Raw genomic sequence first — 13,187 nt, 5'->3', positions numbered from 1 at the left:
GAACAAATTATACTTTTTTCCATAGGTTATTATATTCGATTAGTGCGTTTTTCGATTAATGAGCCTGTTTTAAAGAACGCATCAGGTGCATTAATCGAGGGATTGCTGTACAAACCACATTATAGTGAAACCAGTGCCGTTTGAAATACATTATATGTGGCATTGTTGTGTATATTATTTATCACCTCACAGCTATATATATATAATGTATATCAGTAAAATAATTTGTACAATAATATATAGAATATTTGAATAACATTTATTACAACAATATTTTATTATTAGTGAACTGATACAGTCAGTTGACTCTCACTATAGCAAAAATCATTACGAGGTGCTATCCAAAAGTTCAGGGAATTACAATTGTATGTACAAACCAGTTGTAGTATGGCCTTCTGCTGCCGTAAGGGAAAAGCAGTACCCTTTGTAAATTAGTATACCAACAGCCAGCAAGCTGAGAAGCTGTGTTACATGCATTGTTACATCTTGGTTACATGCATTTTTGTAATATCGTGCTTTAGTGATTTGACAAGTTTCTTCTGCAACTGAAATGGCAGATTTTAAGGACAAAAAAGAATCTGCATCGAATTTTGCTTCAACCTCAAGAAAAACTACTGCAGCAACTGAGACAAAGTAACAGATGTCGCAGTGGAAGTCAACAAATTTATCACAGTTTAAAAAAGCACGCCAAGTTCATAGCCATGTGTGTTGATCTTTTTTTTTTTTTTCTTCCCTGGTCAACCCATCAACAGCAATTTTACTGCAAGGTTTTGAAGCAGCTAAGGGAGAGCATTCAGTGCAAACATCTTGACAAGTGGAAGAACAACAACTGGGTTCTCCACTATGAAAATGCTTCAAGTTCTTGGCTTCCAAAAACATGACCACAATTCCCCCACCACTACCACCCACCCAATTCATCTAACCTTGCCCCTGTGACTTTTTCCTGTTCTTCAAAATGAAATTCCGGCTGAAAGGACATCATTTTAATATGACTGAGGAGATCCAGGCAAAATTGCAGGCGGTGGTCAAGATGCATGGAATAATGAAAAATCTACTGGAATCACTGTACATGCACAAGGCGACTGCTTCAAAGAAGACGGTGGAAACAAGTATTTTATTATTACTTACTCTCACATCTCTGAAATTAGTTCTCATATCTACTGCCTACCAGTAGCTTGATTAATGACTTTTCTTGTATTAACTCTGTAAAAAAGAAAAAAAAATGTACTCATATGAGAATTAAAAAATCTACAAAAACTTCTTTCCAAAGATATTTTAGTATCAATTGTTATTATAAAATGAAGAGCATAAAGGATTAGTACAATGAGTTTTTTATTTTTATTTTTTTTTTTGTGTGTGTGTGCACACTATACCATGGGGAAAAATTATTCTTAATATAATTTAAGTTGAATGAACTTAATTTGTTTAAACTGTTTATTCAACTACAGGTTTTAATCAATATATTATTAATATTTATTTAAAAAATTCAGCAAACGGTAACCCTTTCACAAAAGGGACAAACTTTTACCAGAAGAAAGTAAAATAATCCTGTATTCATGACCAGATCAGATGTTTGTTATTTTGATGGATAACTGTTTATGGAAGTCTCAAATAAGTCAAATGAAAACTCATTTGATCATTTGTTGAACTGGATTTTAATGGTACTGATGCGAACACAGATTGATAAGAAAATAACTATTTATTAACTTAAAAGCTAATATTTCGCTGGTATTATATCCAGCATCTTCAAAGCATACAAACAAAGTTTGTTACAAATGCGAGGCAATTGCAATCCATAACAGTGGGGCTACTATAAGTAATTGCAGTGTGCAACACAAGACTCAAGTCCTAATAGGGTGCCATCTAAGTTAAAAAAAAAAAAGTAGTCCAAAGTTTTGAAAAATAGTAGTCATTTGATCATTGCCTCCTCACTAAAAATATGAAGGTCATTCACATTACAGTACAGTTCTTTTGTTTTCAAGTGGCATTAAGGATTCTTCTACTCAGCTTTACATAATGCAATATTTTTGTGATTTTAGATCCAAAATATGCTTTTCACTAAAACTAATTATTCATTATAAAAAATTTAATTGTTCTCACTTTATCTTACATGACTTGTACCAATAAAGAAAATCAGTTAGTAATACTAACATATAGAGCCTAAAAGGATTCAAATTTGTCAAGATTGATAACATTTAATGAGGATATTAGACATCCATTTTATAGCCAAATTAAAGAAAACATAAAAGTTTAAAATTTTATCAGCATTCATAAGAATAAACCTCTATACGAGTTGTCTTGGCTTGCACTACTTAAAGACATGGACTCTGCCTAGAAGCCCACTGGTCTGACATGTTTCAAACTGTTGGTATTATTATTCTTATGTGACACCTCCAAGGACTCATTATGGACGGGCACTCTACTCTGTTACACACATCTCACCATCTCATCTACTACTCTCATCATCTCATCTCATCATCCATCACATTTGTCGATTCATTTCCCAGATTAGCATTACAATTTCATTTTATTACAGAAAACACAATGCCAACAATTTCGTATGATATATCTACATACTCTGCTTTCAATGTGAATGCTACGTGCACTCAATGAAATGAAATGGATCTAGTTCGAGACTCCTTACACCAAGTTAATGGTGGAAGTTCACTAGACTTCGGTCACAGATGTCCAGTGAAATTCATACACCCATATGAGTTCACTGATGATGCTATTGTAATGTTAAAGCCAAAGAGACTTTGCCAAACATATGATTTATACAACTTTAGTATCTATCCTTCATTTGAAGATTTAAGTTGTAAGTGGCTGAAATTCATGGCTGGAATATGTTGTTGTTAGATGTGAGAACAAATTTAGTTTAATGTGATAGTACATATAGAGTGATTGAGGTATTGGATATGAGGAGTAAGCGAGCAAAGGAGTTAGTTGGTAGTGAATAGTAGAGACATGTGACTTAACTGGGAACAAGTGAATGTAAGATTGGATATCAGGAGGTTGTTGAGAAGGATAAAGATAATAGACTGATAAGAAATTTAGTCTATGTTGCCTAGGTATGATAGTGATGAGATGAGGTGGTAAGCAAGAATTACAAATGATATGTTAGCAGAAATGTGTGAAGAGAAAGGAGTGCAGTTTGTTAATGTGCTGAACAAGTTTAAAGAAAGGAATGACCTGTATAAGAATGATGCTCTTAGAAAGACTGCATTTGAATGGTTTTGCTGTGAGTCATTTGGAAAGACTGCTCCCAGAAAGGAGAGTAATATGAGCAGAGAATGAATCTGAGCAAGTAAGAAGTGATGTGAAAGAGTGGAAGAGTGAAGTGAGTGATGCTTATGAATGAAGAAGTGGGTAGCATGAGTGGAGAGAATAAAAAAAGAAGTGTGCAAGACAAACAAGGAAACAGGGAGACAGAGTGGACAGGGAAACAGCTTGAGAATGTGTGTGTGTGTGTTTACATGTGTAGACCAGGGGTTCCCAACCCTATGCCCACGGGCACCATGATGCCCGTCGACCAATTTGTGTGTGCCCACCGCTGTTCAACTGTGTGCTGTATAGTTTGAAATAATCACGCAACAATTCATGGCATGCTATATGACGCATGCGTTAATGACATGTGATAAGTATTAAATGCATACAATGTAAAGTAGACGTGCATTCGAAGTTGTTCATTCCAGTTTAAGAACTGGAATATCATCATATTCTCCTAATTATGAAGCACTGGCCAATGACATGCAATGCCAAAGATCACAATAACTTACGTATATATACAAATTCAAAAAATTTGCTTGAAAAAATAGATGGTGCCCGTCGCCCTACCAGTATTTTAGAATGTGCTCTAGGCAACAAAAAGGTCGGGAACCCCTGGTGTAGATAGAAAGGAAAAGGGATAACCTAGGATGTGGGGAAAACAGTTGGATTTGAAGAAGGTTCTGGGACAAGTAAGAAGAAAAAGAAATGCTCAAAGAAAGTATGGCAAAGTCGCATCTAATAAGTGGTATCAGTGAAACTTGTTATTGATCCAGGAAGTAGCTGTTATGTTTGTATACGAATGCTAGAAGTATCAGAAACAAGAGAAATGAAATGGTTGCACTGATTGAGATCATTCACCTAAAAATTGTTGGAATAAGTGAGACATCATTGCATGAGGATGACATTCTGACAGGAATACAGAAGGAATGATGTATTTCCCAAAGATAGAAAGAGTAAAAAGGGAGGTGGAGTATTATTGATGTTAGAAAAAGAGTTATGTCCACAAGGCAGAGATGCAAGAGAAAATAGTGGTTTCAAGGCAATAATGGCATGAGATAGAGGTGAATAGAATGAAATACTTCATTAAATGTTGCTATGGACCTAGTAATGTGGAGGGTAGTTACAATGAAATGTATAAGCAAATTAGCCAAGCAAATGGGAAAAGGATGATCATTGTGGGTGATTTTAATTAAGACAGCATAGATTGGGATGACGAGATAACAACTGGAAGTAAAGAAAATGAGTTTCTAGAGTTTTTTGAGAACTACTTCAGGCAGTATATAACAGAGGACACATGAGGATTGAGAGTCTTGGGATATGATCATCTCATTAGAGGATGTTGTTATATTATAAATGAGGTGTCAGATCTCTCTCCAGTTGGTGAAAAAGACCATGAAGTGATTACCTCAGTGGTTGCCAGCCATGTGAGGACTTCTTTGAGGAAAGGATATATGTGGAACTACAAGGCTGGTGATTATGAGAAACTTAGGAGGCAACTTGGAGCTGTAGCATGGAAAATGAGGAGTGCTGATTGGGTGATATTCAAGAACTATCCAGCAGAAGCAATGTCTAAATGTATTTCAAAGGTCAGAAGGTTAAATAAGGTAGATGTGAAATGGATGAATATAGAGATTAAGCATGAAATACAGATCAAATAGGCATTATGGAGGCAACATAAGAGGAGTGGTAATAACCAGTTCCATGAGGAATACAAAGAACAGGCAAGGAGGGTAACTTGATTGGTAAGGGTAGCAAAAGTTCAGTATGAGCAGCAGTCAGCTAATGAAGCCAAAAAAAAAAAAATCCTAGGGAATTCTTTCGACATGTAGCCAGCAAAAATAAGAACAATTATGGTAGGATCACATTAATTGGAGAAAATGGTATAATGACAACTGCTGTGGAGGATATTGTTGAAATATTTAATGAGCAGTGGATGATGATAAGGAGAGACTGACTGAGTGAGGAAGAGGTATATGGGAAATTAAGCAAGGCTGTGGGACTTGATGATATATCACCATGTGTTTTGAAGGAATATGCCAGAGAGTTGATATTTTCCTCAACATATTTGTTTAGTATGAGTCTTACATTGGGTCAAGTTCCAAAGGAGTGGAAGGAAGGCAATATTATACTGCTTCATAAAGGAGGTGACAGAATTCAAGCATCAATTTACAAGGCCAATGCGAGTGTCAGGTGTTGTGTTGGAAAGACTAGTGGGAGTCTCCATAGTTCAGTTGGTATAGATGAAGCCCTTTGATTGGAAAGACCCGAGTTCAATTCCCATCAGTGATGTGAGGAACCTTTATCTGGTCTCTTTCGACGAAAGGTGAGTTAGCTGGTCTCATAATGGAGGTAGGTTTTTTTTTTTTTTTTCCGCCTGAAGCTCAGGTTTTTTTGGCCCGGAACAGGCAAATTGGCCCTGTGAACACACACACACACACACACGAATTACAGTCATGAATATTGCCCTTAGGGAATGCAGCAAGGAGTGGTGAACTGGTCACGTTAAAAAAAAAAAAAAACATCATAAACTCCTCATTAGGGGACTCTACCCACCCTAAAGGGATGGATGAGATCAATCAAAGACTGGTGAGAATCAAGATCAAGAATTGGGTCGGCAACAATGGTATTATCTTTGGACAGAACAATTTGCTTAAAAGGAGGTTATATTTTATTAATATATACTTACTTATTACACTAGGTTAACAGCAGCATTGGATGTGGGAGATGGATACAGAGTAGTATACTTAGACTTTGCAAAGTCTTTTGACATATTACCACATGATAAGTCGAGTCAAATTATAGCAGATGGAGCTGGATATTGGACGGATTGGACATTGGCAGTCTGATAGGTATCAACAAATTGTGTATGGGGAAGCAATGTCCCTGAAGAGAAAAATCACTAGTGATGTGCCTCAGGGATCTGTTTCAGGTTTGACTGGTGATATACAGTTGTTTGCAGATGATACAAAGTTGGGATGAACTATAAGGAGTAGAGTAGATGTTGTGGCCTTACAAGAAGATTTGAATAGACTGAGTGAATGGGCACGGGGAAAGGAGAAGCCAGTTAAATGTTGCAAATTGTAAGGTTTTGAAATTTGGAAAACAAAGATGGAACGTAAAATTTACTCTTAGTGGGGATATATTGTTGGAGGTGGAGAAAATAAGAGATCTTAGGGTGGATAAGAATCTGAAATTTAGAGGACATATTGCCAAAATTGTGAGGACAGCATAATGAATTCTAGGAATGATGCGAGGACACTGACTTGTAGAAGCAAGGAGATTCTGGTTCCATTGTATAAGGCTCTGATCAGGCCACATATGGACTACTGTGCACAGATTTGTCACCTGGTTTTCAAAAGGATGGAGAGATGTTGGAGAGGGTCCAGATGAAACTGACCACAATAGTTTCTGATCTCTGGAATGTTGAATATCAAGAAAGACTGAGACAATGCAATTTGCAGTCTAGTGGATAGGAGGAAGAGGGGGTGATATGATTAGACGTAGAAGTTAAAAATCCTATGTTGTTATATAGCCAGTAAGTGAAACTCAAGATCGAGAACTACAATCTATGAGTTTCAATGCCGAAAAACTATCGGCAAAGGCAATTCGAAGCAAAGGTGGAGCAAGCTCTCCCGTACTATTCTTGATATTCTCTCATAATGTAAAACACAGCTCCTAGGAGGTGTAATACTGTGTATAATGTAATACATTATAAGGAGAGGTCACTACCCAGACTGGTTTCAACCTTTTTTGATGTCTATTTCTTTTTTCTGAAAAGCCAAACTAGCCATTTGGCTTTTCATTTTAATTACAAAATATAAGCACACCTTTATGGCATTCGTATAATGAAGGTATGCAAGTTCTTTTCACTAAGCTTTGATATCCTCCAGGTCTACCTACTCACTGATGAGACCTCAAAAAAGGTTGAAACTGGTCTGGGTAGTGACCTCTCCTCATAATATAATGACAGTATTACACCTCCTAGGAGCTGTGTTTTACATTATGAGAGAATATTAAGAATAGTGAGGGGGCTTGCTCCACCTTTGCTTCGAATTGCCTTAGCCGATAGTTTTTCGGCATTGAAACTCATAGATCGCAGTTCTCGATCTTGAATTTTACTTACTGGCTATATAACAACATAGGATTTTTATCCCTTTAATATCTATTAAGTTGCCAGAAAACTAGCCGTTTGGCTTTTCATTTTAATTAGTAAGAGGTTGTTATAGGATTTATATTGAAGAGGATTTCCATAAAATTATGGGAAACTGAGGAGAACAAGAGGTCATCCTTGGGGAGGATGTGAGCAAGGGAGTGAGAAGCAGGTTTTTCAAATGGAGAGTTGTGAATGATTGGAATGCATTGCCTGAGAGCATGATGTCTGCAGAGAATTTGAATGTGTTTAAGGAGCGGTATGATGAGCTATGTGTATGACAAAAAGGGACTTTCTAGATGAATCTGTGACTCCATGGGATCTTAGGATAATAATAATAATAATCATTATTATTACATAATACCTTCAGGGAGTCCAAAGACTCTTTGAGGGAGGGCACCTACTCTACAACTCTCCATCTCCACCAAACGCAACTACCTTCATCATCTATATCGATGCCATTTAATAATAATCATAATAACAATAATAATATATGTTACCGAATGAACACTTCAATTGGTTTGTTTTTCATTGAAAAATGAACCTTCACGAAGTCAGTCGACTTCACAGAGGTCTGTTATAATAATAATATAACACAGAGTACGTCACATTATGATAAAAGTTCAGCCAACCCAGCCTTTGCAAAAATATTTGCTTAACTAGTTAAAGATTAGAATCAATGCATCCATTCTCTTAGAAGAGTGATATTTTAATCATCTCTCAAAACAATACTTGCACCGGAAGCTTTAGCCACTTTTGTTATTAGCTACTTTGATGTGCGACTATAAAATGTCTGTTCAGAGAGCTTGTGACAAACAAAGCTAAATCTCAAGGTGTAACTCAAAAAAAAATTAGAATTTTTGGCAAGGAGTGGAAATATATGGTTTGGGTTCAGACCTTCTGAGTATGTCTGGGGAGGCAAAACAGAAGTTCTACAATATAAGAATAGGCTAGGTGATAATTTGTTATGTCTATACATGAGTGCACGTCTATACATTATTATTAAATATGTCAGCATCAGAAACAAAGGGCTGAGTTCGTTGCTTTATTGAATACAATGCGGCCTAAGATTGTTGATATTAGTGAAACTTGGCTATCAGCATCAGATATAGTAACTCAGATCAAGTGTAATGGGTACACCATTTTTAGGAATGACAGAAGAGATAGGAAAGGAGGTGGGGAGAGTACTACTAATGATATCAAGTCGTTAGGGTAAAAATGCAAGAAAACAATATTCCATGTAGCAGTGAGTTTGAGGCTATATGGTGTGAAGTGGAGGTTAACAATGAAATATATGGCGGGATGTTGCTACAGACTTGGTAGCTCAGTTGGGGGACGAAGTAAATGCATTGCCAATTTAGCCTTATGGGTACTAAATGAGTGATCATTATGGGTGACTTCAATTATCTAAATATTGATGGCTAGAAGAGAAATCTCATGATAAAAATAAAGAGGAATTTATTGAATTGTTGCGAGACAACTTTCTGAAACAGCATATGAAAGAAGGAATTCGAAATCAAACAGTGTTAGATTTGTTAATAGCTTCAGAAGGGGTAGTTTCTGTTAAGAATATGACTCTTTCACCACCAGTTGGTGACAGTGATCATGGAGTGCTTCTTGGGAAGTATCTAATTATATGGATGTCCCCTTTAGAACATCTTACATGCTGAACTACAAAGCTAGAAATTATGATTATACATATCCACAAGGAGATGTGTTTTGCATTATAGGAAATACTGGGCTAGGAGTGATGTTAGCTTAGTCCACCTTTGCTAGGAGTTGCCCGGTGTTGTACTACCTTACCCCACTCCTGAAGATATTTTCAGGCGCAAACTTTGTTTGCTCACACTTGGATAAAGGATTAAACTAAATTTATTATACTCTAACCAAGTGAAAAATAAACTTTCAACAAAATACCAGCTAGGGTGTCCTAGCAGATAGTATTCAGCCAATACGATATAGCTTTGAATTCCAATGTGGCATAGGTTTTTTGTTCATCTTTAGTTCCAGAGAATGGGCAATAGGTGATTTTACAATCTATATGATGCATAAACATATGCCATATTTTTATTTATCTTTTATTTGTTTGTTTGTTTGTTTAGGGGATAATAGATTTCAATGATATAAATGGGAAACATCATCACTATAATTTATATATACAATAATCTTTCAATGAAAGTATGGCTCATGGTGTTGTTCCTAGAATCAGATGACATGTCATTCCATTTGAGGATTGGTTAACTGAGGATTTGATTATTTGAAGGTCAGATAATTAAGAAATAATTGTATATAAGCCAAACTATGTTTAGGAGACACTAAATATTTTACACATCTGTCCATATTCAAGAACTATACTAACTTTATAAAATGAATTACTAAGCAACGAAATCAGAGATTGCAGTTAAATTGTGTGGATATGTGGAAAGAATGGGAGTAAGAAGAGACAGAACAAGCAATCAAGATGAGGACTGATAGAAAGTGATCTAAAAAAAAGATCATTTCAATGTTGGATGGATAATATCCAAAAAAGGCTTGGCTGAGATTGACTGAAATGAAACAGTTGAGAAAAAGAGTAGAAGATAGTACTGCAACAAAGAATCTTAGAGGTTTGATAAGCTAGAAGATCCATATTTGTAACAAAGTACAGTCATTGGAATTTTTGTAAGTGTATTATATTGCAATGACAATTGCTTGTTTGGCATTATTAGCATCTGTTACTTTTTTTTTCTTTTCCCAGCAAATATAACAAATACTTTTTCTTAATTTGAGAAACCTAATGTAGAAAAAATATAATAATAAATAACTAAAAATTATTCAATCAGACCAATATAAGTTTTCACTGAATAAAAACACCTAATCCTTCGATAAATTTATTTCAAAATCTTTAAGAAATGTGAGCTTAATATACTAAAGATTTTCATTATTCTCAACAAACTAAAACGATTTTTTTCCTTTCTGGAAATTGTTATATGAATCTGAAAGAAAATTAGGAGTGGAATACTATGATAATACTTTACACTGCCAGTTCAGAATGTCAGCTGAAAAATGATCACCTCAACTGAACAAAAAACATCAATTCATGTAAGTAGGTCCTGGTAGGGCTGATGTACTCTGACTGCATACTAGTAGCAAGGCTACTTTGTCTATAAGTCTACCAGAACAAGGCTTAGCTTGAGAATTGCATAAATGAAACCATACTTGCTTATGGTTGTGATCTTTTTTGGTGCAGCTAATGGGATCTCATTGCTAAAGTGATTAACAGACTAAGAAAAGGGAAGGACAGAGGGAGATAACTGGAAAAGGATGTGATATAGAAAGGGGAGAGAGCGATGAATTATAACAGAGAAATCTCAGTAAAAGTGAATCATACTTTTTTCCCCATCTATGTCTTTGGTTGAAGGTCAGTGAAAGGCTGTGGCAATAACACTTTTTGGTGTGAAGCAATGTTTACACTTTCATATATCTCCACACACACACACACACACAACAAGAATCTGTAGCTGGTTCGTTAATACACATACACACTTTCTTTTCTTTTGATATATTTACAATTAATGATAGATAACATGAGCACCGATGATGGTGGTTATGGTGCAAGCTTATTTCACTGTACTGCCGTTCGAAGGTGTTTCATACTGAGGTTAAAGTATGTAGTAATATGGGGAACAATAAGTCATTGATGTTACTCTGGGGCATATGAGAATGTCGTCTGTATCATCGCGGCCAAGTTCACATTCTCCAACTTATTAAATTCCCACTCTAACACGTTTGTGTGCCTTTAGGTAGGAGACGATTCCGCGGATGTGGAATTACCACTCTGCATTATTGTAGGAAGCAAATGAAAAAATACTATGTTGTCTGCATGGCAGGGTTTGGGGATTATGCCTTTTTTAGCCAACGAGGTACGACTGGTATACGTTTCGTAAGGGGGATTCGCGTGAAAGGAGGAAAAAAACATTAGTGCTACCTTACTATTTCAAATACATGAATAATCTAGTTATTGCTGTTGACATTACAAAAGTAGAAAGCACCTTTTGCCACTGTTTTGTAACTACGGTTCTCAACAGAGATGTTATTGCAAGATAAACATCAAGTACGCCCAACTTGAACATTCGAATACAGTATCTAAAGCGATTAGAAATTTCTACATAACTTTCCACACGTAACACAACTGAGTTCAGAGACATCTATATTGGATGCCAATTTAAATACAACATATCGTTTATCCTGTAAATCAAATAGAGCAATAGTTTCATAGGTCGATCGCGACTTGTGACAAAGGTGGCAAATTTTAAATATTATTTAGGATTTGCCTTCTCGCAGAATTTAAATATATTTAAATATAAATTAAAGTGCCGCATGTGTAGCTCAGTGGAGATGGTTGGCTAAACATCCACTGCCTGACCGTTCGAAAGAGACAGCGACGAAAAAAGAAGGATAAATGCTCTGCATTATGAAGGGGAAACATTGCAAGAAGATGCAGACTTACTGAAGGTTTCTCACAAACAATTTACAGCACTATTCACAGAAAAAGAATGATGCCATTGAACTAAATAAATTCGTATCATTTTTACCCAAGCTAACGCGAATAGAGGCCGAAGAGACTGATGCCCCCCCATTACAATATCGGAATGCAAGAATACAATAAAGTATCTCCCAACAGGAAAATCTCCCGGAGCAGATGGTCTAACCGGTGAATTCTACAAAAGATATTTTCAAATGCGTGAAAACTTGTTTATGAGGATGATTAAACAAATGTCAAAAACTTCAACACTAGATACATCAGCTTAATACCAAAAGTGTCCGATCCAGAAAAACCGGAGGATATAGAAAAAATGGAGAGAGATATAACATTGTTAAGTACAGATTATAAAATAATTTTTAAAATTCTCACAAATAGAATACAGAGATCTCTACAGAAACTTGCGTCGCCTAATCGAACATGCACAGTAAAAGGAAGAAATATAATAGATACCATAACACATCTGAGATGTGTATACCAATACTGTCAATTGTCCAACAGACCTTGCATATTACTGTCTGGACATCGAAAGAGCGTTTGAAACAGTGAGTCATGAATACCCCTTTGAAGTAATAAAAGAAATAGGATTTGGAGGAAACTTTAAGAACTGGTTAAAAATATTTTATAAAAATGCCGAAAGCCTTGTAGTCATAAATAAAAAAATAATCTCCGTATTTATCCAAATCAACTGTTCTGTATAACAAGGTGACCCTCCCTCCTTCTCTCTCTCTCTCTCTCTCTTTGGCCCTCTTTGTATTAGCACTTCAACCACTGATTAGAGCAATAAACACAAATAAACAAATTCAAGGAATAAATATTCGTGGAGAAAGTGAAGCAAAATTGCTAGCTTATGCTGATGACATAACACTCACTCTAGAAAGTGGAAAATCCACGGAGGAAAGAATGAGAATATTGGGCTCCTTTGCAAAGGAGTATCAGATCTAATAGTGAACGTGGGAAGTCTTGCTGTTTGCTGGTTGGCGACTGGAAAAGTAATCTAAAATACCCTTAGAAATATTGCAAAAAAATACTTGCTACTGTTAGGAATAAAAATTGTAAGCCAGACACATATGTAGATCAAAGGAAAGTGTTGCATGAAGCCATATTTAAAAAAAAAAATAGTAATATGTGGAAAAGACACCTTTCTGTCAGAGGCAAAGCTAGGATTTGCAATACGTACTCAGCCTCTCGAAAATATATAACATTCCAAACCACGGACAATGGGCAGATAACATTCATACTCTTTGC

The 13,187-nt window shown here is 35.8% G+C and overlaps 1 protein-coding gene across 1 annotated transcript in view; it reads right to left on the bottom strand.

Annotated features, from left to right (window-relative positions):
- Positions 1 to 11,575, bottom strand: part of LOC150110549 (tetratricopeptide repeat protein 38-like) — a 193,740-nt gene extending 182,165 nt beyond the window's left edge. Inside the window, exons 1-2 of the mRNA XM_090401169.1 lie at positions 11,449 to 11,575; positions 1,129 to 1,203 (exon numbers count right to left, since the gene is read on the bottom strand). Of these exons, the coding sequence (XP_090257295.1) occupies positions 1,129 to 1,155 (27 nt within the window). The 5' untranslated portion in view covers positions 1,156 to 1,203; positions 11,449 to 11,575. The remainder of the gene's footprint in view (positions 1 to 1,128; positions 1,204 to 11,448) is intronic.
- Between the last annotated feature and the right edge of the window lie 1,612 nt (positions 11,576 to 13,187).

The sequence above is a fragment of the Typopeltis vanoorti genome, chromosome 1 (assembly GCF_054136105.1).
Source record: "Typopeltis vanoorti isolate ZY-2024b chromosome 1, IOZ_Tvanoo_1.0, whole genome shotgun sequence".
Lineage (NCBI taxonomy): Eukaryota > Metazoa > Arthropoda > Arachnida > Uropygi > Thelyphonidae > Typopeltis > Typopeltis vanoorti.
This window is presented reverse-complemented; position numbering and strand designations above follow the sequence as displayed.